The sequence below is a fragment of the Trachurus japonicus genome, chromosome 1 (assembly GCF_045865225.1).
Source record: "Trachurus japonicus isolate A0001 chromosome 1, Traja_1.0".
Classification (NCBI taxonomy): domain Eukaryota; kingdom Metazoa; phylum Chordata; class Actinopteri; order Carangiformes; family Carangidae; genus Trachurus; species Trachurus japonicus.
Window position 1 is genome coordinate 4,198,842 of NC_140907.1, and position 24,707 is coordinate 4,223,548.

The following is a 24,707-nucleotide window of genomic DNA, read 5'->3' on the forward strand; positions in this document are numbered from 1 at the left end:
AATCAGGTATTTCTATTCTTGTCAGGAATCAGTACAGAGCAAATACAAAATAGGCTACTCATCTTCCCTTTACCAGGTGGCCAGAATAACGTCTGTCCTTCGTCCTTCAACTGCTGGATGTGTAAATAAATGCTTGCTAATAAGCTCACCATGTTAATTAATGATGTCAGTTTTGTGTTCACTTATATTTTATACTTTTATGGCACAGTTACTGCTGGTTCAAGCAAAATAGACCATCAGCACACCGTTGAGAACAGGGTTCTTTGCTAATAAAGGGCTTCATTGTTGTGATTTTGCCGTGTTACCCAGGTGCCATAATCATAATAATTCTTTAATACAGTGTACACTGTAAAATGTAATTTTGATCCTTACTACCAGTACACAGAGTGATCGTAACTGATGTCTGCTTAATTTGTTGACTCTTCCAGCTTACACTTAGTTAATACAACTTATGGTGAGGAAAGTAATTCAACTCATCAGTAACCTTTATTGAAAAGTATGAGTGAGGATTGACCATCCTCAAAGAGAGATGGCGGTAATGTGCCTTTAAAGCTGGTTGCCACCATGGGTCTATGGTTGCCACCCACCAAAAAAACCAGAAAAAAATAAGTAGAAGTAGAAAAAGAAAAAGAGGAACCAAGGAGACCTCAGGAGAAACTCAACAGAAACAGAGTTTTACTCACATTTGGCAAGTGCACATTAGTGCACTTTCTACATGAGACATGGTGCAATATTGGATACCCTTTAATGTTCTTAATCATGTTTTTAATACATTTACATGTGTGCATGTGAATGTGAGCATAGTAGGTGAATGTGAGTGTTGTACATTTTGTTTTGTACTGCACAATAACAATGAAGCCTTTGAATTTGAAATTGAATTTGATTTTTGAATTAAATTGAACTGGCTGACATGAGCTGTCTAAACGCAGTTATTTTCAGCCTAAACAACTAAGTAAATATTTTACTTTGAGGCAGTCAATTTCCTACGTTTTTTTTTGAGTAAAGACAACATTTTTCAGTGTAGAGTGTGATTAAATCATGTGTTATACAGCCACATTTTTCACATATGTCACATTTGTGCAAAATATGATTTTCTTTTTATATATTTTTTGAAACTTATCGTGGCCATGAATCACTCCAGGAGCATTTTTACATTCATGTTTGATTCTTTGCTTATTATTACTATAGTAAAATGACTGAACGTTAATGATTTTCTTCAGCTGAGATTTTATTTGCAGGTGCTTTCACTGGTTCTGTGCTTTAGCTGTGCAAATTACTCGTATCCATGGCAGCAGAGGGAAATGTTTTATTTGTTCGAACCTGCCCTTGAACTCAGAGTAAAAACAGTGAACTATGGAGGAGTGTGTTTGTGTATTGTAGACACAAGCATTCAAAAGTTAATATGGTGTTTGCAACTGTTTTTAATCCTCTAAGTAGCAAATATTTCCTTTTTTTTCTAGTAAGATTTGAAGTGATCACATCCATGTTTCATTATAATTTGTACTCAGGGCATTTTTTGGCCATAAACCCTCACATGGCTCCACATGCCTGTTGGCTATTCCCATAAAAGTCTTCATCTTCCACAGATGGACAGTAAATTCCACCAGGCTAACAGCTCCCGTGTCAAAGTGTCACAACATGTGACTTCAGCTGCATGTATTTGCATGTAGAATGTGTGTGCTGCAGCAGTTCATCTTGTGTTCATCGGTTTCCTGGTTGATCGACCAGTCATCTGGGTAGATTACATGCCTGGTCTCTGCTCTGATAGATTATTGTGACCATGGAGGAGAGCCTGAGCATGGTTATCTCCAGCCCTGGTTCTTACTGGTGTCTCGTTGCTCTAACAGCCGACAGATTTGGCGTGGTGTTTATAGATTTACCCTCGCAGCGGCTGGCTATGCAGATGGGGTGGATTGACCTGCTGTGACCTTGGAAGAGCGCCCTGGCGGAGGACGACGGCGACCTCGGGATGGGCAGGATGTGCTGCAATGCAGCAGAGCAGATCAGTGGCGCTGCATGGTCTCACCCACTCACACACAAACTGCAGCCACCAGCACACTTCATTCACACACACACACACCTACTGTACCTTAATATCACGAAAGAGAAAAAACTGCACAGATGCTCACAAATAAATACATACAAAAGCTCTCTGTCTCTCTCTCTCTGTCTTGGATAAGCAGGCAGGGGTGTGTCTTCTCCAACCTGCCACTGTCTGGCTGGCTCCGATACACTCACCACCCACATGACTCTGCATATTGAACAGCATGCACATATGCACACAATCACATTTACATACACACTCCTTCACAGTGCACACATGTACACACCTTTGTAGGTTGCTTGTATACACAGATACACATGTAGATTGCAGAGAAGTCCAAGTAAGACATAACATATCAGAGGTGTGTTTACTATATATATTAAATTGTAACAGGATTGCAAGAAAAATCTTTGAGTGGGACACTCTGACTAATGGGACATGAGATAGGGACATATATGTGTGGTGGCCTGGGAAAACCCTTCACATGGTGGGATTTTGACATTTTCATTTTTTGATATTTCCATAAACTAAAAGTCTTCAGCCATTCATAACTGTTTGAATGACTGAGATAGCCCTTTCAGATCAAAAGTTATGGGCATTTTAATCTATTATGACCAAAAAACTGAAAAGTGAGAAAAATGGCTTTAACTAGAACGTTGCTGTTTTAACCCTCTAAAGACGAGTGTTTTACAAAACATTAAACAGCTTCTGAACCGTTTATGATAGAGATTAGCTGTAAACTGTATCTGAATCGTGTGGTTTTCTGCTTTCCGAGGGTCTTTGAATGGTGCCTCTGTGACAAGAAGGGACCGTATAGGGTGCGTGTAATCACGTGGTATGGGAACAGACGCTAACCGAGCGTAGCATCGATGCTAATCCGAACGTAGCATCAATGCTAAACAGAACGTAGCATCGGCGCTAAACCGAATTTATCATCGGCACTTGCACATGTTTTACAAAACATCAACAACATATTATAACTTCCGAACCGTTTATGATAAAGATCAGCTGTAAAAAAGCATCTGAATCGCGGGATTCTCTCCTTTCCGAGGGTCCTTGAATGTTACCTCAACAACAACAACGGACCTGTCTCCTCTAGCGCTGCTGCTGCAGCTCAGCTGTTCTGTGTCTCAGGTGAAAATGAAACGCTTTACTCGCCACAAAAACATAAAAATAAGTACTTTCCGTTTTGTTTTCTTAAAATATTTATTCACCACGATGTAGTAGAGAGTTCAAAGTACCATAATCACACAAAATATCAAAATCGTGGAAATAGTGCTTTTCCACCTATTTTGGCTATTTGCCACAATCGAACGTCAGCGACATCCGACGGGTTTTCCCAGGCCGCCACACATATGACATCTTGCTTAGACCTGGATATGAAGACTGTTATTATAACAAGGAGAAAGTGGAGATTAACATATTAAAAGAAATTATTTTTCAAAGAAGTACAGATAGATGGGCATTAGATATTTGGGGTAAACCAAAGCTGTGAAATAAAACAGGTATTTGGCCCAGAAAACTATGTTTTGTATAATTTGTCTAAAAAGAAAAGATCCCTGTGTGCTCAATTGAGAGCTGGTTTGGTCTTCATATTGAGACAGGCAGATATGTTGGCACAAAAGACGATAGAATTTGTAATTTATGTGACATCCAAGAGGTGGAGAATGAAATTCATTTTGTGTTCTACTGTCCTTTCTATAAGACACAAATTGTTTAGTAAAGTAGATCCAAATAACGAATTTGTGTGGTTAGACGATGCTGAGAAGCTAAAACATCTTTTTCAGTTGAATATGTTTGTATTTTCTTTATTTCTCGAAAAGGCTTGGGCAATGAGACAAAGAGCAATATATAGTTGAATACTGAAAGTAATCTTAAATTGTTTATTTGCGTCACACCTGTGTGGCACAGGAAGGACTGTCTAGTCTTTGTTTTTGTATTTGTCATTAAATGTGTCTTGTAATCCCATATGGGATGGCCCACAGTGGTGGCATGACACGGAAATAAAACATTAATTTATTTATTCATTCATATATATATATATATATATAGAGAGATACACATTGCCTCACACTGTATTTACAGTATATAGCAAAATACCCACTATTGTGCACACTAAAAATAATGCACAGACTGAAACTTTTTTCCTCTGAGTCCTTCTCTCTTGTACAAACATCACTAGAAATAAGGACTTTCCTTTTGCTCTACATCTACACACAGTAGCACCCCTGTGTAATCATATACATAGAAAGTCTATACAGAGTTTCCAATGCTTTTTTCTTCACTGCATCAACACTTCCTGCACTACAGATAAGGTGATCACTCATTTCCATCAGCCACTAAAGATCCCCCAGACGCCTCCCCAGCAGGGCATCCCATAGGAGGACAATGTGCAGCTGCAGTGCTAAGACGTTGAATTGAAACACCAGCACAGCACAGATCCTCATTAAAGAGATTTTCTCAGGCACATAAGTAAACCCTGATCACTCCGAGCGATCAGATCAAGCCAGATCAGCCTCAGTTTGCTTTCATTTTCACTGTGAGTGTACCGATAATACTTGAACCCAGTGGACAGAGCAATACACAGTGCACACACTCATACCCACACCCCCCAACACACAGACGTGCATGGGCTTTTGTGACCTTGTACTACACGGTTCATTTCAAGGTGAACAAGACTGCCCCTCTAGTTAAAGTGTGAGCTTATGCCTCAGAGTAACAGAGCTCCATTATTGTCTAAAAAACATTTAAATGCATTAAATCCATAAATGAATGACACTGGATGACATGTCCCTTCACTACAGTAGACATGGGCACTGCAGTTGGAGTCTGGAGTCAATCCCGCAAATATCATCCTGCTGCCAGTTCAGTAGCAAATGTTTATTAATGCACAGCTGTTGATAGTCCCCAACAATCACATTATTTATTCCTGATTGAGAAATTGTTGAAAAACCTACAGTACACAACTGTTTCAGTAAATTCTTTCTTATCTTTTTTTAAAGGAACAATAACTTGACTTAAAGGGATAGTTCACCCAAAATTTAAATTTCACTAATTATCTACTCACTGAGAATTTTCAGAGTCCTCCGTCCCTTCTCTGAGTTACAGGGGGGTCCGTGCAGCAGTATTTGTCCATATAATGGTTATCAATGGATACCAACTTTCTTCGTCCAAAAAGACACACCAAAAAACATCCAAATACCTCCATACTGCTCGTCTGTAATGTCCCTCTTGTATTGAAGCCCCGACATGAGAAATTGTTCTGAAAAAAATTAAATAAGTCTATATTTTAAGCTTGTTTGTAGCGGAAGCTCCCAGTGTCTCGGTTCACTGCTCTTCCTGTGTCAGTGCAAATCTCGCGTGATTTGCACTGACCGGCGGAACAATTTCTCATGTTGGGGCTTCACTACAAGAGGGACATTACAGACGAGCAGTATGGAGGTATTTGGTGTGTCTTTTTGGACAAAGAAAGTTGGTATCCATTGATAACCATTATATAGACAAATACTGCTACGCTGACCCCCCGTAACTCAGAGAAGGCACGGAGGACTCTGAAAATTCCCACAGCTCTTAGTCAACATGAGGGTGAGTAGATAATGAGTGAAATTTGAATTTTGGGTGAACTATCCCATTAAGATATTTGCATCTTAACCTGGAACAAATTTGTTTTTGTCTGAAACTATAAGAGACCGACTATTGTTTTGCTGGTCATGGGCTTCTTATGGGATCTGTTAACAATAACAAAAATACAGAATATCGTCATCTATATCCTTTGACCTAATCTAAACACACACACACACACAATGGTGAGCAACATCCTAAGTAGCAGATGTTGAAGCACAGCTGGATTGAGTCATTGAGTTGGTCAGGATGTGAGAGAAGGTGATGGGTGTGCAGAGGAAGGAAACTCATGCCTTTTAGTTTCAGTGATTTAACAGGAAATTCTTTCCAGTTTGATCCCATTGTCGCAGAGCTGACAGGATGGGACGGGGGAACATGTGAGGGTGTCACATCTAACATGTGGCAACCAGCATGTGTTTCGCCCAGAGCTCCAACGCCATATTTCCAAGATTTCTATTCCTCCGGATCACACTTACACACAAACAAGGATGGTTTATTTTCTCTTTTATCACAAGGATCCAAACTGCTGACGAACAACTTTTTCTCTGATACTCTTTGTTTTCTTTCTAACTGCTGATGTGCATGACTTATTGATTTTTTCCTTACCTTAAAATTAGCTTTACAACATATCCAATGTGACCTCTGACTGCAGGGTCAAAGGTCACCACACATACACCTCCAAGTCGTTTCAGCACATGGAAATAAAACCTGAACAACTGATGCACTTTTACATAAAGAAGTCTGTTTATTATTTGATATATATATATCATATGCATCTTCGTATAATAGTTCTAATACCAGTAAGTCAAAAATAATAATCATATTATATTTATATATATAGATATATAGAAAACTAATCCAATAATCTACTTTTTACTTGAACTTTACTTCCTTGTAAAAAACAACATGGAGAAACGTATAATCTTCTCCCCAGCTTCAATATAGGCGCTTTATGGGAGCAAAGAAGATAATACAAAAAAGAAAAATTACACCTGAACATTGCATCTTATGGAACTAGAACGTCTGTCAGCAGCTAGTAATGTCGACCATCTTGGTTTAAGACACAGGAAAAGTTTGTTTGTTTTTTTTTCTTTGCTAGAACATCTTTGACAAATGTTTTGTTTTATCTTTAAGTTCAGTTGAAATGGCTGAAATGTTCAGAAATTTTTTACGAAGGGAGAGGAGACGATGGCGATCATGTGATTGGCTGGATCTGGAGACCGAGAGACAGAACATTAGATTACACCAGTCTCATTATACACTTTGGATGATGAATGTCTGAGGATGAAGGGGGAGGAGGGAGAGAGCAGGAGAAAATGGGACAACAGTGGGGAGGGAAGTAGAAGAGAGAAAGAGGAAAAGAGTGTAGGAAAATAGTTAAAGTAGAGAACAGCGGGGTATAGAAAGTTTCATTTATGTGCTTCTCCACCAGTGATCTACATTTGTAAACAGGGGGTAGCAGCACCCACAGTGCAGAGTCCTCTCCATCTCCTCTCACCAATCCCCAGCCAGCGCCCCCCCCCCCACTCTCTCCGGGAGGTAGCCATGTCACAGTTGGCAAGGAGAGATATCCACTCTAATCCTTATAGCTGTGGCAGTCTTCCAGTTGTACCAGCCGTAGTAATAGCATTCTCACAAGAAACTCCCCTCCCCTTAAACTCTCGATATGTAGAAATGAAAAAAAACGAAACAAATGGAGGCAGGCTGTTTCAGGGCTGTGAACATGGACGAGGCCACAGGCGACAGACCATGTGGAGCCATGGACAGCGGCGTCCGGGGGCCCTCGTGTCTTCTCAAGGAGGGCGGTACCACTGCAACCCCTCCTCTGTCCGAGGAGCCTAACTGGTCAAGCTGTGGTCAAGAGGAGGCATCGAAGCTGTACAGGGAAACAAAAAGCACAAGAGGAGATCTTATTAGTGCTGCGTGACTTCTGTGGTGCATTATTGATAGTGTAGAGTCTTTTTTGTCTGTGCTTGGAACACAGATGTATTATTTCATTATATGTTTAATAGGCAATAGTGGCATTCAATTAACCCATGTTGTTCTGAAAGCATTAAAGGTCCAGTGTGTAAAATGGGTTGAAAACAGTAAGGCTGCCCCCAAACTGTCGACCAAGCACTGGTCGACCAAAAATTCATTAGCTGACCAGAATTTCATTGGTCAATTGGTCATAGGAAAAATAAATAAATATTTGGAGCCCTGTCTTGTCAAAAGTATGTCAAAATCAATATGACTGAACTGTATATGAAAGGCTATAGAGCTTTTAATTTGAAGGGCCAGATACAGGAAGTCATGACATTGACTTGCTGTCAGTTTTTCGATTAGTCGACTAATCGCCATAAATGACGACTACTGGTCGATCAAGAAAATCTTTGGTCGGGGGCAGCCCTAGAAAACAGTGACATCTAGCATTCCAATTCTATTATTTATCTATTAAATAATTCTATTGTTTATTTAAGAACGTGAAACTCTTGAAACGTGCTCACTAGTTGGCTAGATTTTCCATTTTGTGCAAACATGGCGGCGCAAGATGGCGGCACTCTCTAAGCAAGACCCTTGCTAAAAGAAGAATTATACAGGCTAGAAAACCAAACAGATTTTATTTCATAGCGATTATACACTTATACAAATATATTCATTGGTATAATCAGATTTTACCAATAAACCTTGACAAATATTACACACTGGACCTTTAAGTCAGGACAACACCTCACATTGAATTAGAGATCTAGCTCCAGTGGGATAAAATCAAGAAGTTTTGTATAAACTCTGTGCTCACAAAATGGTTAAAATTCTGCATGGAGGCATTATCCAAATTCATTGTGTTTAATATTCAAACATTTGAAGCACAAACAGATACAAATCCACACTAATTCTCTTTTTACAGCCGACATTTAACTCAGTGTCACTATCATAACAGAAAAATCACAGGTGTTGTATTTCTTATTATGACATGTAAATATGTCTTCTGTGAAAAAGGCCTATTCACCTTGCCCAGATAAGAGCAGGTCTCCTGCCTCTCACACCAGCACCACTGCTGATAACACTGAGACTGAATTCATGGTTGAAGGTCATCTTTCTGAGGGTTCTTACAATAATCCACTAAGTCTGCGGATGTGAATGTTAATAAGCTGTTCATAAATGGTTCCAGACACTCTGCAGCACCGAGGTAAACACCAGCCACAGGGATTTTTCACAATAAAGATGTCCGTGGCCTATTACTGAACCATTGTATATGAGCATATGATTTATTAACCGCTGATAGAGCCATTAGCTTCAACTTGTTCTGTCTTCTCATATATTTGGGAGACAGGCAGTTAAATAGACAGAATCAGCAAAAATCTGTGCAGAGACGCAAATGAAAGAGACAGAGTGTGAGTGACTAAGATGTTCATCACTGCAGGTTTTTGTATTGCTTATCAGTGACAGATCTTTTTGTCCCCCGCCTGCGTCTGTCTCCACCACAGCACGGGGCCGAGAGACGGCCGAGGGACCTATGGCTTCAGTCCGTATTGTTAGCACGTCCCCGTTGCTTTTCTCTGAGCTCGCAAATCATCTACTGACATAAAGTACACTTTCTTCCTTTCCTCACCTGAGTCATTGATATTTTTGTAGGAGGAAGTAAGAGGGAGTGGGCTGAGAAAGCACAGGCCACAGGAGTGATGGGGTGAAAATACTAATGTGAAAGAAAAAGGAAGAAGACGTTTTCATCCACAGCTATGACTGAATGTGTGTGATATATGCCAGTGTGTACACTGCAGTGCATGTGTGCTGCGACAGGCTTGTCATGCAGTCATTAAATATTAACACATCCAACTGGCCCTCCCGCTGGGGCCTGATTGAAGACGTAGGACGGCACACAGGGACGGGATAGGGTCACCTCTAACTCTGTAGTCCCACTGTAAACCCACTGTGATTACACCTGGGCCAGAGCAAGCATGCAAACACATTACTCATCTGGGGTCAGCACAACGGACTAAGTCATAGAGCGACCCTGCAATGACACAGGATCACAGTCGAAAAAATTAGCTGATTAGCAAGAGAACAAAGTGAAAACATCCCTGTACTGTTATTGCTCGGTATAAATCAAATACCCCCTCCAACCCAATAATTAAATGTAAATAGGTTTAAGGACTCCAGCTAAAGGAGGCACACTGTATGGTAAAACAGAATAATAGGAGTTAATTACAGGATTATGGACCCTTGTCCATTGTCTGTGGAAATAACAGACAATGACCTTCACTGGTCATTCTCTTTATTCCAAAGACTCTAATTAACACAAAAGAGGTCTATAAAAAAAGAAGCAAGGTGTCGAGGGGCTCTTACCTGTCCCATAGCTTGACATTTCTACAGTTGTTAGTGCAGCAGCCGGCAGATATCAAAGCTGTGGAAAAGACACAGAGAGGAGGAGACAGGTTTTAAATGCGTTGTTCATAAATCTAAAGATTTACAGATGAGGTCTGTCTGTCTAGATCAGTGTTTCCCAACCTTTTTTGGATCATGACCCCATTTTGGCATCACAAATTTCTGGCGACCGTGTGATCACGTGCAGTCATCGATCGCCATCAATCACGATGCGCCAGCTCAGATATTTGCTGAATTTTATTTAAACTCAATTTATATTCGAGAAAGTGAAAGTACAAGTGAAAATACAGTTGTTTAAGATTGTGTGTGGTGTTTTTAATCAGAATTTTAAAAAGTATAATAATTTGTTAAAAAAATATATTTTTATCAGTAATTGTTTTATCAATTACTAGACATTTCAGGTGACCCCATTTGAATTTCAGGCGACCCCACATGGGGTCCCAACCCCTAGGTTCAAAAACACTGGTCTAGATGCTGGATATGATGGAGCGGGAGACCAAGTTTTGGGATGAGCTGAAATAATGTAAAAATTCACATTGGGAATGATTGCACTCACACACACCAAATACTTTCATGTGCCCCATTTCTGGGACCACATCACAGGGAGGACACAGTCTACTTGTATGTTGAGCATGGAGCTATAGCCTGGAGGTGATTTGGCTTGGCTTAGCAGAAAGACTGAAGGCCAGAGGGAAGAGCTAGCCTCAGTCATACTGTCAAACTATTTCCTGACCAACAACAGTTTATTCCTCTGCCCATCAACTGTGTGCTGTGTCTCTATTGCTTGCTTGTCAGCCCCTGTCAGAGACCAGCAGTTGTTTACTGAATATTAACAACACTCTATAACACTATACCCAAATACCCATAGACAACTGCCTTGGTTGTCTGTGAACATATCTACACGAGAGCTTTAACATGTTAATTGGTAGCTTTCACAGGCGCTGCTTGGGGCAGGTTTTGCTTTAAGTGGAGCTGAGCTAACACTGTTAGAAATTACCAGGATTTCACAATAATTAACAGTATTATTTTACAGTAACTTGTTGTAATTAAGTTCCCCTGTAATATCCCAATGAATACCTGTAAAAAAATACAGTATCCTTTGATTTTACAGCATTTAACTGTTATTTTACAGTTAAATACTGCAATCAAAAACCTCCTGTTATATCACAACAATGTCTGTAATATCACAGCAACACAGTAAAAAATGCAAGGATTTTACAGCATTCAACCGTATTATTACAGTGAAATATTGTATTTTCAAATATTCCCTGGTCACATGACATAACGGCACTGAACCAACTGAACCTGAAGATGCCATTTTCCCTTTCTCTTCTGGACTGAATGGAGAAGGTGAGCTGCATGCATTACACCCATGTCATTTTAAATATGATAATAATATTGACTTTCAAATGAACGTTTATCGCATGACACAGTTTATATTTTTTTAGCAAGTGCCCGAAATTGTCGAACGTTCTCTCACTGCATTTTGCTAATAGTGATAGCTGTCTTTTCACGTTAGCTTTGCTATTTACTAACGTTACAGCTGGACCAGACAAATGCAGCCTCTTACTATTTTAATTTGAATACGTAAATAATGTACTGTACATTATGCTTTTACTGAACCAAAGTGTTCATATGATAAGATTATAAAAGGATGATGACTCAACATTTGGTCAGATATAGTTGGGTTTGGGCTTTTTTTAATGAAAGTGGGACCCCTCGGCCGTATTGATCACATATACCTTAAAGAACAGCTATAACATTTAAAAACAACTTCATAATAATTTTCTGATATGTGTGGAAATTAATTTTAACGTTTTTTATTTTCCCCTCTATACTTGGTCATGTCAATTTTCTACCACCACAGCCCTACTGACGGACATCGATGTCACCCAGATCCGCGATGTTCTGGCTGCTGTGATCCAGACCCTGACAAGTCTGCCTGCATCCTGCTGCTCCTAATGTCGTACTTCAAAGAGCCAAAGGAGAATTTTGATGCTTGAAGATGAAGTGTAAGATTTTTTATTCAAATATTTAAAATGCAAAATGAGTGATTAACGCAATTTAATTACCTTTGTATGATTGACCTCTGACCAATGAACAATATTTTATTCTACATTAAATCTCTGCTATCGTGTGTTACTATGTTACAGCCCTGTGCCACTGCTGTGGACGTCAATAGCCTACTGCAGAACTCCCCCACCACCGCCTGCTTGATCATTCAAGGTAATGTTTCTTGGATCTTTTATTGACATTTCTAACTCAGTATTTTGTTTTGATTCTAGGAATTTACATGGCCACAATGAACATTTGTGGAGCACTTTATATTTGAAACAGATCTCAAAGTGCTCATAACACATGATGTTTTATCGGTTCATTTCAGGTGACATGATGAAGCCCTCTGGATGGCTGATATCCATCGAGGGACATGTGATGGGCCCACCCTGCTTTCTTCAGCAGCTATTGCATCTTCAACCTTGAGTATCCTGTCGCTGGACAGTCACTAAAGGTATTGTATAAAGATCAGATTTGAATCTTGTAATTCATATTATAGTATAGGTTTCTAATTCAGTGATCAGCAATCTTGAGGTTTTTTCATGCAAGTAACCGTTTTAGATCCCAATATGTGGTTAGTTTTCCAAAATGATCAAAGGAGATCCAACAAGTTTGGATTATAAGTCTATTAGGGTGTGATATGGGAAAATGCCTTGACAAATGCTGCCTGCAATACATAAGTCTATTTAAAACTGAAACTATGTTTGCTTGTTAACAGGTGCTTCTTGGACATCGAGGAAGAAGTGGACCAAAGACCAAGAAGTGGACAACAATGAACCCTTATGTGAGCACCCTTTTGAGGAAACTACCCCTTTCTGACATCCCTTCATTGCTCTCTCCCTTCTCTTATCTTGCCATGTAGGCCTCATTCCTATCCTCTTACTGTTATTGTGACACAGCTAGGTAGTGAATTCCACGTTTCTGTACAATTTCTCTGTATTTTAAAGGGATAGTTCACCCAAAATTGAAATTTCACTCATTATCTACTCACCCTCATGTGGACTAAGGGCTGGGAGAAGTTTCAGAGTTATCCGTGGCTTCTCTGAGTTACAGGGGGTCTCGGCGTAGCAGTGCATATCCATATGACGGTTGCAAATGGATACCAACTGTCTTCGTAACAAAAAGACACACCAAAAAACATCCAAATACCTCCATGCTGCTGGTATGTAATGTCCATTTTGTATTGAAGCCCCAAAATGCGAAATTGTCCTGAAAAAACTTAAACAAGTCTATTCTTCAAGCTTGTTTTGCAGCGGAAGCTTTTAGAAGCTCCTCTTCCCGGTTCGTCAAATTTGGACGAACTGGGAAGAGGACAGATCCTGGTTCGCCCAAATTTGACAGACCAGGAAGAGGAGCTTCCGCTACAAACAAGCTTGAAGAATAGACTTATTTAATTTTTTTGGGGGACAATTTCGCGTTTCGGGCTTCAATACAAGACGGACATTACATACCAGCAGCATGGAGGTATTTGGATGTTTTTTGGTGTGTCTTTTTGTTACGAAGAAAAGTGGTATTCATTTGCAACCGTTCATATGGACATGCACTGCTACGCCGAGACCCCTGTAACTCAGAGAAGACACGAAGGACTCTGAAACTTCTCCCAGCCCTTAGTCCACACGAGGGGGAGGAGATAATGAGTGAAATTTCAATTTTGGGTAAACTATCCCTTTAAGATGGCTTTGGAAAGTTTATAACTGTTGAATTTCTTGAATTCTTGAATATCTTGGCATTTACTGTATGTATGTATGTTTTATTTGTAAATAAATATGCCAATGGGCTAACAGTAAATTGAAACTTTGTCTGCATTACTTATATGACTTCCACAGTATACATTGTAAATTCACAATAAATTACTATGAACTTGTGCATTACATTTACAGTACACACTGTAAAAGTACAGGGCCTTGTTGTAATGATGTACAGCAAAAGGTTGTAATTCCCCAGTAATGTACTGTAATATCACAGTAATTGCTTTGTCATTGAAGCTGTAAAGTTACAGTATACAGTTGTGCTTTTACAACAATGCATTGTAATATCACAGATATGAAATTACAGTAAATTGCTGTGAGCATATTTCACAGTAACCTTATTGTGAAAGTCATGCAAAATTTATCCAATAATTTATTGTAAATTCACAGCGAAAAATCTAACAGTGAATTGTTTCCCACAAGAAACAAAATACACAGATGTTTACATCTCGTTAGGAAATCCTTAATCGTTTTCTTTTATAAACGTAAAGCATAGTGTCTTAAAAGTACCAGTGCAGATATGTGGTAGATATTAACTTTATGCCTGCTGTATAGAGCAGCATTTACAACTTTTCCACATTTCCCCCATCGTCTGTTTCAATCTCTGCTGCAATGGTGCATGTGACAGCGAGCGGAGCGGCAGCAACCTTCACAGGATGGCTTAATGTGAATCATAGTGGGCACACACACACATAGTACATAGCCTACACACATGCACACTCACAGGCAGAGATTTATCTCTGCTTTAATCATCAAGTGTGTCCAATCTTTGAGTGAAAAATAAAGTGAAAGTCGAAGACAATGAGACAAAGGGGGCAGAGAGGGGGAGATTTTGTTTAATGAGTGACAGACTGATCGGGTTTGTCCACTAAAAGTTCTGTCATGCTCCACCTCACACTCTGACAAGTGTAAGACATCACGCCATTGCACTCATATCTGCCGCCCTTAAAGGGATACGCCAACATTTTTTTTTCGTGTCTTACCTCACTCCCGAGTCCATGACCAGCAGATAGACACCATCCTTTCGACTGTGCGTGCAGTAACAAGGGAGATACGGGCAGAGCTGGCGCACCGCTAATTAGCTTAGCTCAAATGCTGGAAGTGCATAGGTAGTGTTAGCCTGCCTCCACCTAAAGTCATCAGAGAAACTCTTCAGCAACTCTAAACGGAAACCGGCGGGCCGATCTTCATCTCAGAGCTGACAAAACTCTCCGGTAAGGCATCTTGAGTGGTCAAATGCCGGTAACGGGACGAGATCGGTCAAAACGGAGGGTTCAAGCAAAGCCGTGAAAGTAACCGGAAGTGCGTTGGTCACAACGGCTAGCTTGAGTAGCGCCGAATTCGTCCGAACAAAATTGTAAACAGCTGGTATTTAGACAAATTAACGACACACTGCTGATCTAAACGGCTACTTTCTCGCCTAAAAATGTTTGAAATGTCGATAAAGTGATATATTTACAGAGTTTAGAGCTAAAATGAAATCAGCTTCTGACTGCTGATTTCGGCTCGGGTAGGAGGCAGGCTAACACTATCTATGCACTTTCAGCATTTGAGCTAAGCTAATTAGCGGTGCGCCAGCTCTGCCCGTATCTCCCTTGTTACTGCACACACAGTCGAAAGGATGGTGTCTATCTGCTGGTCATGGACTCGGGAGTGAGACGACACGAAAAAAAAAAATGTTGGCGTATCCCTTTAAGGGCGGGAGAGATGAGTGCAATAGCGTGATGTCTTACACTTGTCAGAGTGTGAGGTGGAGCATGACAGAAAAAAAAAATGTTGGCGTATCCCTTTAAACACAAAACAGTCTCTTGACATCCTTGACCGAATCCTTTGCACCTTTAGTTCAGCCTCTCATTGAAAATCCTGCTGTCCAAAAAATAGTGCTAATCAGAAGTGGCTGTAATGTAGTACAGGACATCATGTGTTAGCAGGTCTGCTAGGGACTCAGTTCAGTAAAACAGAGGAAAATGCCTTTGCATTAGGCTGTCTTAGTCTACAAAAAAAAAATGTTATCCCTCTTTACCCCCTTTGCCCTTCAAAACAACTCTTTTCTTCTTGCCCCCCTCCCCTTCTTGATATAGTTGTGTCTTTCTCCCCCCGCCAACGATTCCTCCCCACGAGTCCATAATCATGTTTTCAGCACATTTCCTCTCCTTGGCGCACCAACATCTCACATTAAACATTCATAACGCTCTTGTGACCGCCGAGTTGTGCGAAGGATTCCGGGGGGCTACCTTCACTACGTTCCCTGCCCCCTCCCTCACTCTGTTTATCTTGGTTGGCGGAGGGGGGGGGGGGGCAGACGCCACATACACAGATATGAAAAACTCCTTTAAAGAGTCGGGGGGATGCTGCAGTGGGCTGGAGGGTGTTTTCATTTGGAGGTCAGGGTGTGGGGAATGGGATTGATTTCACAGTTAAAGCAGAGCTTGTGGACCTGTTGGAGAGCAGTAAATACACAGACACATATATCTTGCATCCTCCTCCTCCTCTCACACACACACACACACACACACACACACACACACACACACAAAAAGTCAACAGGATGTGTGGCTGATTATCCGCTGATATGTTTGGAGGCAGGACTTTGTCTCTGATGGATCGATACAAATACAGAGCCATCTAGCGAGCAGTTGCTCAGTAACTGTTGTAGTTGTGGTTTTGTATTGATGCTGGCAAAAAATGACATTGAACAATTTAGGCATCTTGTGAGTCAGTTACAGCTTAGAGTGGCAAATTATGGCAACAACAGAGCCTCACTCTGGGCTTTAAAACTACTCTTCAGTAACCTATGAGCGATGTCGGTTTATATACAGTCTATGTCATGGACATTAGCTGTGCATTAGCTGTGGAAGCTATATGAGGTCATCCCCCAGGTCCTATGTTCCCCGCTGTGTATGTGACCAGGGAACATAGAAGATTTCTTTAGAAAAAGGGTTCTATGTTCCCTGCTTTTCCTCAAAAGGACCCAGGGAACATGCAATTTTTGGTCCCATACCTGGAAGTGGAGTTGTGACTCCACAGATTTTTGCCTGGAATTGTCCCATTGGTTGGGTTTAGGCAATGAAGAAAAGAGTTGGTTAAGTTAAGTTAAAAAAAAAGACAAGGTAGAGGCTAGACAGGCCAGATAAGTAGAGAGAGTCCAGATAAGTAGAGAGAGTCCATCGACCGGCAACAGCGGGGAACATAGGACCCTTTTTCAGAAAAAGGGTCTTATGTTCCCTTTTATATATTGCGACTGGGGAACATAGGACCCTTTTTCTGAAAAATGGCAAACATAGGACCCAGGGAACATACGTACGCCAGGGAACATACGTACCCTACATGTACCACATAAGACCAGCAGATGTGGTCACATGACAGACTTTACTGCTGACTAACTATGGACATAACTAAGGAATCTGAAGAGTCAGAAAATTAGCTACCTAGGTAGCTGAGGTTGGCAACATTGCTTGTTTGCACATAATAATTTTGAAAGAGCGACGACCAATGGGGAAACTCAAACACTCAGCATGGTCAGTGGTGTAACCTTAACACTCATGTGGCATTTGGTTGACCAATGATATGACTTCATCATTCAGTCAGTCACTCAGTCAGTGCCAGTGGCATTCACGTTTATAGGGCAGACCCCTGCTATTGCAGCCCAAGTTTTGTTGTTATCTGAAGTAAAACCACATGACAATCTACTGTGAGGGGTCAATGGAATTTTGAATGATGTCTTTCACCTCTTGAATAGATCATTTCAGTTCAGTTCATTTCAGTTCAGTTCAGTGTGTCCTCTTCACTATCTGATGTTTCACCAAACACTCTGAACGGAGATGGTTTGAATGTTGACTCTGGGTGACCTCCACATTATTTCTCCTCTGTTTTTCAGATAGATAGATAGATAGATAGATAGATAGATAGATAGATAGATAGATAGATAGATAGATAGATAGATAGATAGATAGATAGATAGATAGATAGATAGATAGATAGGCACGGGGTGTGTGTGTGGGGAGGACCCTCTTTTTGAAAAAGGGTCCTATTTTCCCGTTTTTCCCAAAAAGGGTCCTACGTTCCCCGGTCGCAATACATACTGGGGAACATAGGAACATGTTTCCCGCTGTTAAAGTCACAACTCAACTTCTCACTCAAAAATAGGCAAAAATCTGCAAAGTCATAACAATAAGGTATGGGACCAAAAAAAAGCGGGGAACATAGGACTCTTTTTTAGAAAAAGGGTCCTATGTTCCCCGGTCCCATGGGGAACATAGGACCCGGGGAACATAGGGATGATCCCGTGTGTGTGCGTGTGTGTGAACATGCTGGATCCATTCAAACACACAGTTTTTGAATGTGGCTTTGTTTTGGAACTTATGAAATGACGTTGTTTTTATTAGTGAAAAATGAATATTAGGCCAAGCATCCTGCACACAATGTGATTAGTTCCAGATGTGTTCCAGATGATTTTCTTTTAGATAAACACATGTCGGCAGGCCACTGTCACCACGCTGCTGAATGAAGGGTGGCGCCCCTCTGTTCCTGAGCTCGCTGCCTCGCCTCGGGCGTGCAAATCAGTTTGCCAGATCAGATGCTCGATATTTTTGTCTCTTTGCATTGTCACTGTGAAAAACATGAGGACAGCCCGGGGTCCACAGTAAGACAATCAGAGATTCAAACACTGCAGTTTCTTTTCCAGTGTATCATGGTAACTCAGTTCTTCGTCTTAGGACCTGAACTGCTCAATCACAAGAACGATTAGCTTAAATGGATTTGCTGTCCCAGGGTCGGCAGTCACACACTCATAGGTCACAAGATTACAAACTGCTGCCTTGTGATAGAGCAGTCCCGCTAACACACACGGAGCCGTATGCCAAAATCCTGAGAATCCCTTTAAAGTGAACCCTGATCAATGCCTAATGAAAGTTACTCCTCCTGAATTCTAACCAGCAGCCATGACCTCTTCAAGGAGAGTTACAAAGTGAGAAAAACGTGCAGCACGCACGGACAGTGTTTGTTGATTCAGTTATGGGCAGGGTGTTAAAACCAAAATTGGATTTAATGGGCTTTGAGAGATATGTAGAGGGAAGAGGCTCCGTTGCGGGTCAGGGAAGGAGTATACAGATAACGTGATTACCCCAGAATAATGTGGGGCCTAAGATCCCTTAAATTCCAACTCTGTACACCAGGGTGTGAGTGAAAGGCTCTAAATTTCCTCACAAAGAGATCTGTGAGATTGGCTAGGGAGAGGCTGCTCCCACACTGAATAAATCACTGTTATGGATGGGGAACCCTTTTTTTTTTCTCCCTCCACAGCCAGACACCAGTTATTAACTCCATATAACTCATCATCATGCGGTTCATAACAGAGATTCCAGATTTCCTCTTTAAAAGGTGTTGTTTAGAAAATCAGATCTGTTTTGTCTGATGGATAGCAAATTTGCGAAATAACTCGAGGAGGCTGGGACACAGACAGAAACAATAAGGCAGTAACACTTTAGATTAGGGAACACATATTCACCATTAACTAGGTGCTTATTAATATGCATATAAGTAGCTTACTAGCTCCTTATTAGTAATTATTAAGCACGTATTAACACCTTATTCTACCTCTATTACACCATGAATTCAGATTTTTCCTGATACTAACTCCTTATTCATTGTAAATTAATGCATTGTTGTTTCTGAATAATGATGTGACTAACCAGTGGGTTATTGGGGCCTTGTACAGGGGCAGTAGCACAAGAACAGTAATTCTTCCTTTATCACATTAATTTACAATGAATAAGTGATAATTAGGAGTTAATATCAGGAAAAATCTTAATTCATGGTGTAATAGAGGTAGAATACGGTGTTAATACGTGCATATATACATATATATATATATATATATATATATATATATATATATATATATATATATATATATATATATATTAATAATTACTAATAAGGAGCTGGTAAGCTACTTATGCATATTAATAAGCACCTAGTTAATGGTGAATATGTGTTCTCTAATCTAAAGTGTTACCAATAAGGCACCTCTGAAAACATTTCTGAATGGCTACTGTGTCATTTGTTGAAAGCAGTAATCAAGGTGTTATTGATGTCTGAATCAAACCAGTAAATGCAACCAACCTGCTCTCTGCAGGTCTGCTCATTTCTCAATCCTCTCTGATCTGACCGCCCCCCCACCCCCTTACCCTACTCCACCACCACCACCACCACCGGCTCCCTCCTCTCGCCTTCTCTCAACTTACAGGATCAATGCAAGGTAATTTCACATGGCCTTTCCCTCAGATCTCCTAAAAATCTGCTGCATAAATTATTCAGGCTGGCTGGGCAGGAAAGCTTGTGGAGATGCATGGTAGATCAGTGACCTTCCGTTTAGTGAGCAGCCATTCAGACAATCAGAAGCAGCCAGTCAGTCAGTCAGTCAGCAAGGATGCCTGGCAGGAGAACGACTTGTCTTAACGTCCCTCAGGCAGCTGCAGTCAGTGCTGTTACGTGCAGCTCTGGAGCATGAGGATAGGTTCTGAATGCATAATAAAGGGCTTACTGTATGTGTGGCCATAACACACACACACACACACACACACACAAAGTGGCAACAATATGCAGGATATTTATGGAGTCATGTCAGTGTTCGGTCAGCAGCTAACAGTGACTCACAGAAAGGCCCGGTCTTGAGAGGACAAAGTCGATACCACTTCATGTCTGGGGAATTTCGTCTCTTTGGTCGTTGCTGCTGCACTAGATCGAACCACCAGCGTGCTGATTGGCTGCAAGGGTTGTCAGCTGTGGATGCGTTAGCTGTCACTCAGTGTTGCAGAGACCCTGGTGGCCTGTGCTTCTGTCTTACATCAATAAAATTAGACTAAGCTCAACTTAGATAACTTATTTCTATCAAAATAGAGGCCTCATTTTATCATTACAGCCCACGCCTATGAACAGACAGCCTGAAGACTTGAGGAGAGCAGAGGATCTGGACATTTTTAAAAGCAAACTGAACACCTACTGTACCTTTTTAGCCTTGCTTTTAACTGATTCTTATTATTTTTATCGTTATAAAACATTCAATTTAATTTATTTTATTTTTTATTACTACTATTACTATTACTACACCTGTCTTTTTTACTTCATTTTATCTAGTGTTTTCCCCATTGCAAATGATTGAGTGTAAGATAGCGTTTCCCCGATGTCTCTAAAATCCAATGTTCTAAAATTATTGTGTGAATGCGTATGTGTATGTGAATGTATGTGTGTCTCCCAATATGTGTTCCCTATGTTCCTTGTTTTTATCATGCGAAGCACTTTGAGCTGCCGTGGGCATGAAAAGTGCTATACAAATAAAGCCTGTTTGATTGATTGACTGATTGATATATAAGTGTGGTGGGTGTGGTGTCACTTAAGATGGCTTTTTTAAAATCACATACAAAATGGCTGTCCCCTCACTTTCACATTTTCTAATATTTTCAGGCCTCATGTACAACACAATGGTTGTACTTTAAAAAATGGCACTACTGTGAGACTGGACTGGATGTAGTAATGGTTATAGCCAATGCAAAGAAATATGATGATGCATAGTGGCTTCAAACGGCAGTGAAAAGCAGCACAAATACACACACACGCAATACTGCTCTAATGTCTCTGTGTTCAGTAGCCTATGGAGCTTCAGCTTGGAGGCGATTACTTTAACTTCTCATTAAGACTGACAGCAGAGAGAAAACAGGATATCCTCTAAATCTCTATAATTCCCTCATATCGTGTTTATTTAATCCACACACAGACAGAAATGTAAAAACAATAAATTTGTGTTTCTATGGAGAGTCTTTATGTTCAGCTACACTTACTGGCTAACTCTCCTCATGGCTAATGCACGGAAATGAGAATGGTACCACTCTAATTGATGGACAGAGCATGCATAAGCATATTTTTTTCCAAATGTGGATGAACTGCTTATAGGAAAGCACTGGACACATCCACATAACAGTGTAGGTATTTCACCCTGCTTATTGCTTATGCGGTGTCCTTATAAGTGTGTTTCTCGGTAAGAAATTGGTCAGTCATTGAATTTAGGAAAAAAAAAACACTAGACACCATCCTGTGTTGGCATCACTCCAGCCACAGCTGCTGATGTTGATGTTTGGACTCATGAGTGCTCAGTAGTGATTTCTACTCAGCGCTCAGGACTCGGACCACAGGGATCTTTGAACTTCAGTCTTCACCTTGATCTCAACTACAACACCTGTAAAGTCTCATGACTGTATCTCACACAGCTGCGATGCTATCGAGGTGACTGAATCTGTCAGACACATAAACACCTGTCAAAGTACTCAAAACCTCTGTGTTAGTGGGTGTATCCTGGTTACACACACAGAGCAGCTCTGCTGCTGCAACTGATAATGCGCTTTTCAGATTTGTGTTATTGGTTTAAAAGATTTTCTTTAATTTCTCCTCCTCTGTTCCTTCTGTATGTTGTTTACTTTCTCAGATATCTTGTCTAGTATTGGTTTAATGACATTTTTTATCAGTTAAGCTCCTACTTGTCACATTAGACTACGCAGAGAATAAAAATACATAAATGAGTAAGCAAAAGACCTGTCATGCTGCTATAATTAATGGAAAGTGTCTTCCTACTATTGTGTGAGCACTGTAATGGCATGAATGATGACAGCGTGTATAGGAGCAGGAAATAACTTGAAGCCCTGGTTTGTGAGTGTGGCTCACTGTGAGGCTGGAGGAGACTGTGGACAGATGAGGGTATGAAACTCACTGGAGTAGAGCTGGATAATTGGTGGCCTGTAGGCTGATAAAGCCTATAGGACTGTCTGTCTCTGTGTGAGTGTGTGTGTGTTGTTTTGTCTTTATGATCAGAGGCAAATAGACACACATCTACATCAAAAAGGAGTGCGTACTCACAGGGCCGTTGCTAGGAATTCTGCCCCCCCTTAAAGAATACTAAAATGGGCCCCTACCCCCTAACTTTTCCAGTTTCTTTTTTTTTTCTTAGACTACATATGTATTATCATTTTTTATTTAGCCTACTTTGTTTTGATGCTAATGCAGCATTACTATGAGTATTAGTCAGGGTCTTATGCAGAATAATTCAGTCATACAAAGATTAGACTACTGGGGTTTTTTGTGGGCCCCTAGAATTATCATCACCTTTCTCCTCTATACAACGGCCCTGCGTACTCATGCATCCACGTACAAACTAATGCAGTAAAGGGAACACTTATACCAGGACTTTTTTGCACATGATGATGAGCAGACGCTAAGATTTTAATTCTTTGCTCCAAAATCAACCACTTGTGTTTGATTCATATTTTAACAAAAGAAATCAACTGAGCGAGAGAAAAAAAAACGGAATACTGTCAGAAAGATTTATATTAGCACAGAGAGCTGTCACAACATCAGCCCTTTACTCCTCTTTTGTTGCTTTTGTCCTCTGTGCTGAAGCCTTCACATCCTCACTCCACTTTCTGCACAGGCCCCAATTGTCAGTCACATTGGTGTGGTATGGATTCTGCTATGATCCTCCAAGGTAAATTAAATATTTAAGCAGACATTTGCAAGATAAACTGCTGTTGTCCTATTTTAACATGTCACTGCCCATCACTCCTCAGCGCTGATGAATAATATAACAGTGTGTGTGGCTCAGGTGGGCGGGGAAGAGAGGCAATATTGGTAATTTCGCTAGCTGTGAATGATGTTGGACTTTGAAGCATCCCAGAATCCCTTGCTGCTCCATTTAACAACAAGGGTCGGCGTTTTAATGACTTCTGTCTTCTCAGCCCCCATAAGCCTTTGAAAATTGTTTATGCTCTCACACACTGCTGTGTCTGTCTCCCCCTCCTTAACCAGAACAGCAAATTATTTTGTACTTTGCACGTAGAGTAAGTATAATGCAATGTATTGTGTCAGATATAGAAACAAACAAACAAAAAATCTGTTGTGGCAGTTTGCTTCAGCATAATGCAATGAAATATACAAGTTAAGTGAGGTATTGTGACATAAAGCCTGAAGGAAGAGCTGACATTAATGCTAGTGTGCAACGCCTGTGGGGTTACATGTAAGTGTGGACGGGAATTTACATTTTTCTGCTCTCAAAATACTGCACATTTCACACTGCTCTTCGCACACTAAAGAAGTGAAAATAAGGTTTAACACTCCCTTATACAAGGTTTAAAAACTACATCCCTCGAACGCAACTTGAATTCAAAGAAATGTCAATATAAAGCTGCATTTTTCCCGGAATTCATCATCCTGCGTCAGAGAAACCATATAAAAACCGACCTACCAGCACAAAAAAATGGTCATCCACTGGAGTTCAAAGCAAACCAAGACCTCTCTCAATTACATGTCTTACCTGGAGCTAAAGTGCTCACAAAGCCAGACGGAAGCAGTAATTAAATGTAGCTTTTGCTGTAATAGTAAGGGAAATGAGCCAGTCAGTCTGGAGCGGTGGTAATGAAATTGATTTCAATATCTCAAAGAGGAAATCTCACAGACCAAAAGACATGGCTGAAAGTGAACCAGTAAGATATAATGATATAAATATAATGACAGTGGTGCCAATCATTTTATGTGGGTAAGATCAACCCCATTCATCTGTAATAATGGGAGATGCACACGTGCCTTTGCTGTCATTCTCATCACAGAAAACATTACATCAAATGCACATAATGCACAATATGGGCAGGAGATAAATCCGTAGCCCCAGGAAATGGATAACTACATCCTGGGTGTTGTGAGTGGTGGAGAGATAATAATGTTGTCAGCAGCAGTGCTTCGGACATGTTATGTTTCCGTTATGTTATCTCACTTTCTATCCCTCTGTTAACAGATGTTGGAAGCTGTAAAAACCGTTGCAGCGACGGCAGCAG

At 40.6% G+C, this 24,707-nt stretch overlaps 1 protein-coding gene across 2 annotated transcripts in view; it reads right to left on the reverse strand.

Annotated features, from left to right (window-relative positions):
* Positions 1-6,387: 6,387 nt before the first annotated feature.
* Positions 6,388-24,707, reverse strand: part of ccdc85al (coiled-coil domain containing 85A, like) — a 32,022-nt gene continuing 13,702 nt past the window's right edge. The window contains exons 3-4 of one of the 2 annotated variants that reach the window (XM_085792115.1): positions 9,992-10,049; positions 6,388-7,541 (exon numbers count right to left, since the gene is read on the reverse strand). In XM_085792115.1, the coding sequence (XP_085648241.1) occupies positions 7,523-7,541; positions 9,992-10,049 (77 nt within the window). In that variant the 3' untranslated portion in view covers positions 6,388-7,522. The remainder of the gene's footprint in view (positions 7,542-9,991; positions 10,050-24,707) is intronic. The other variant, XM_085792203.1, reaches the window with a different exon arrangement.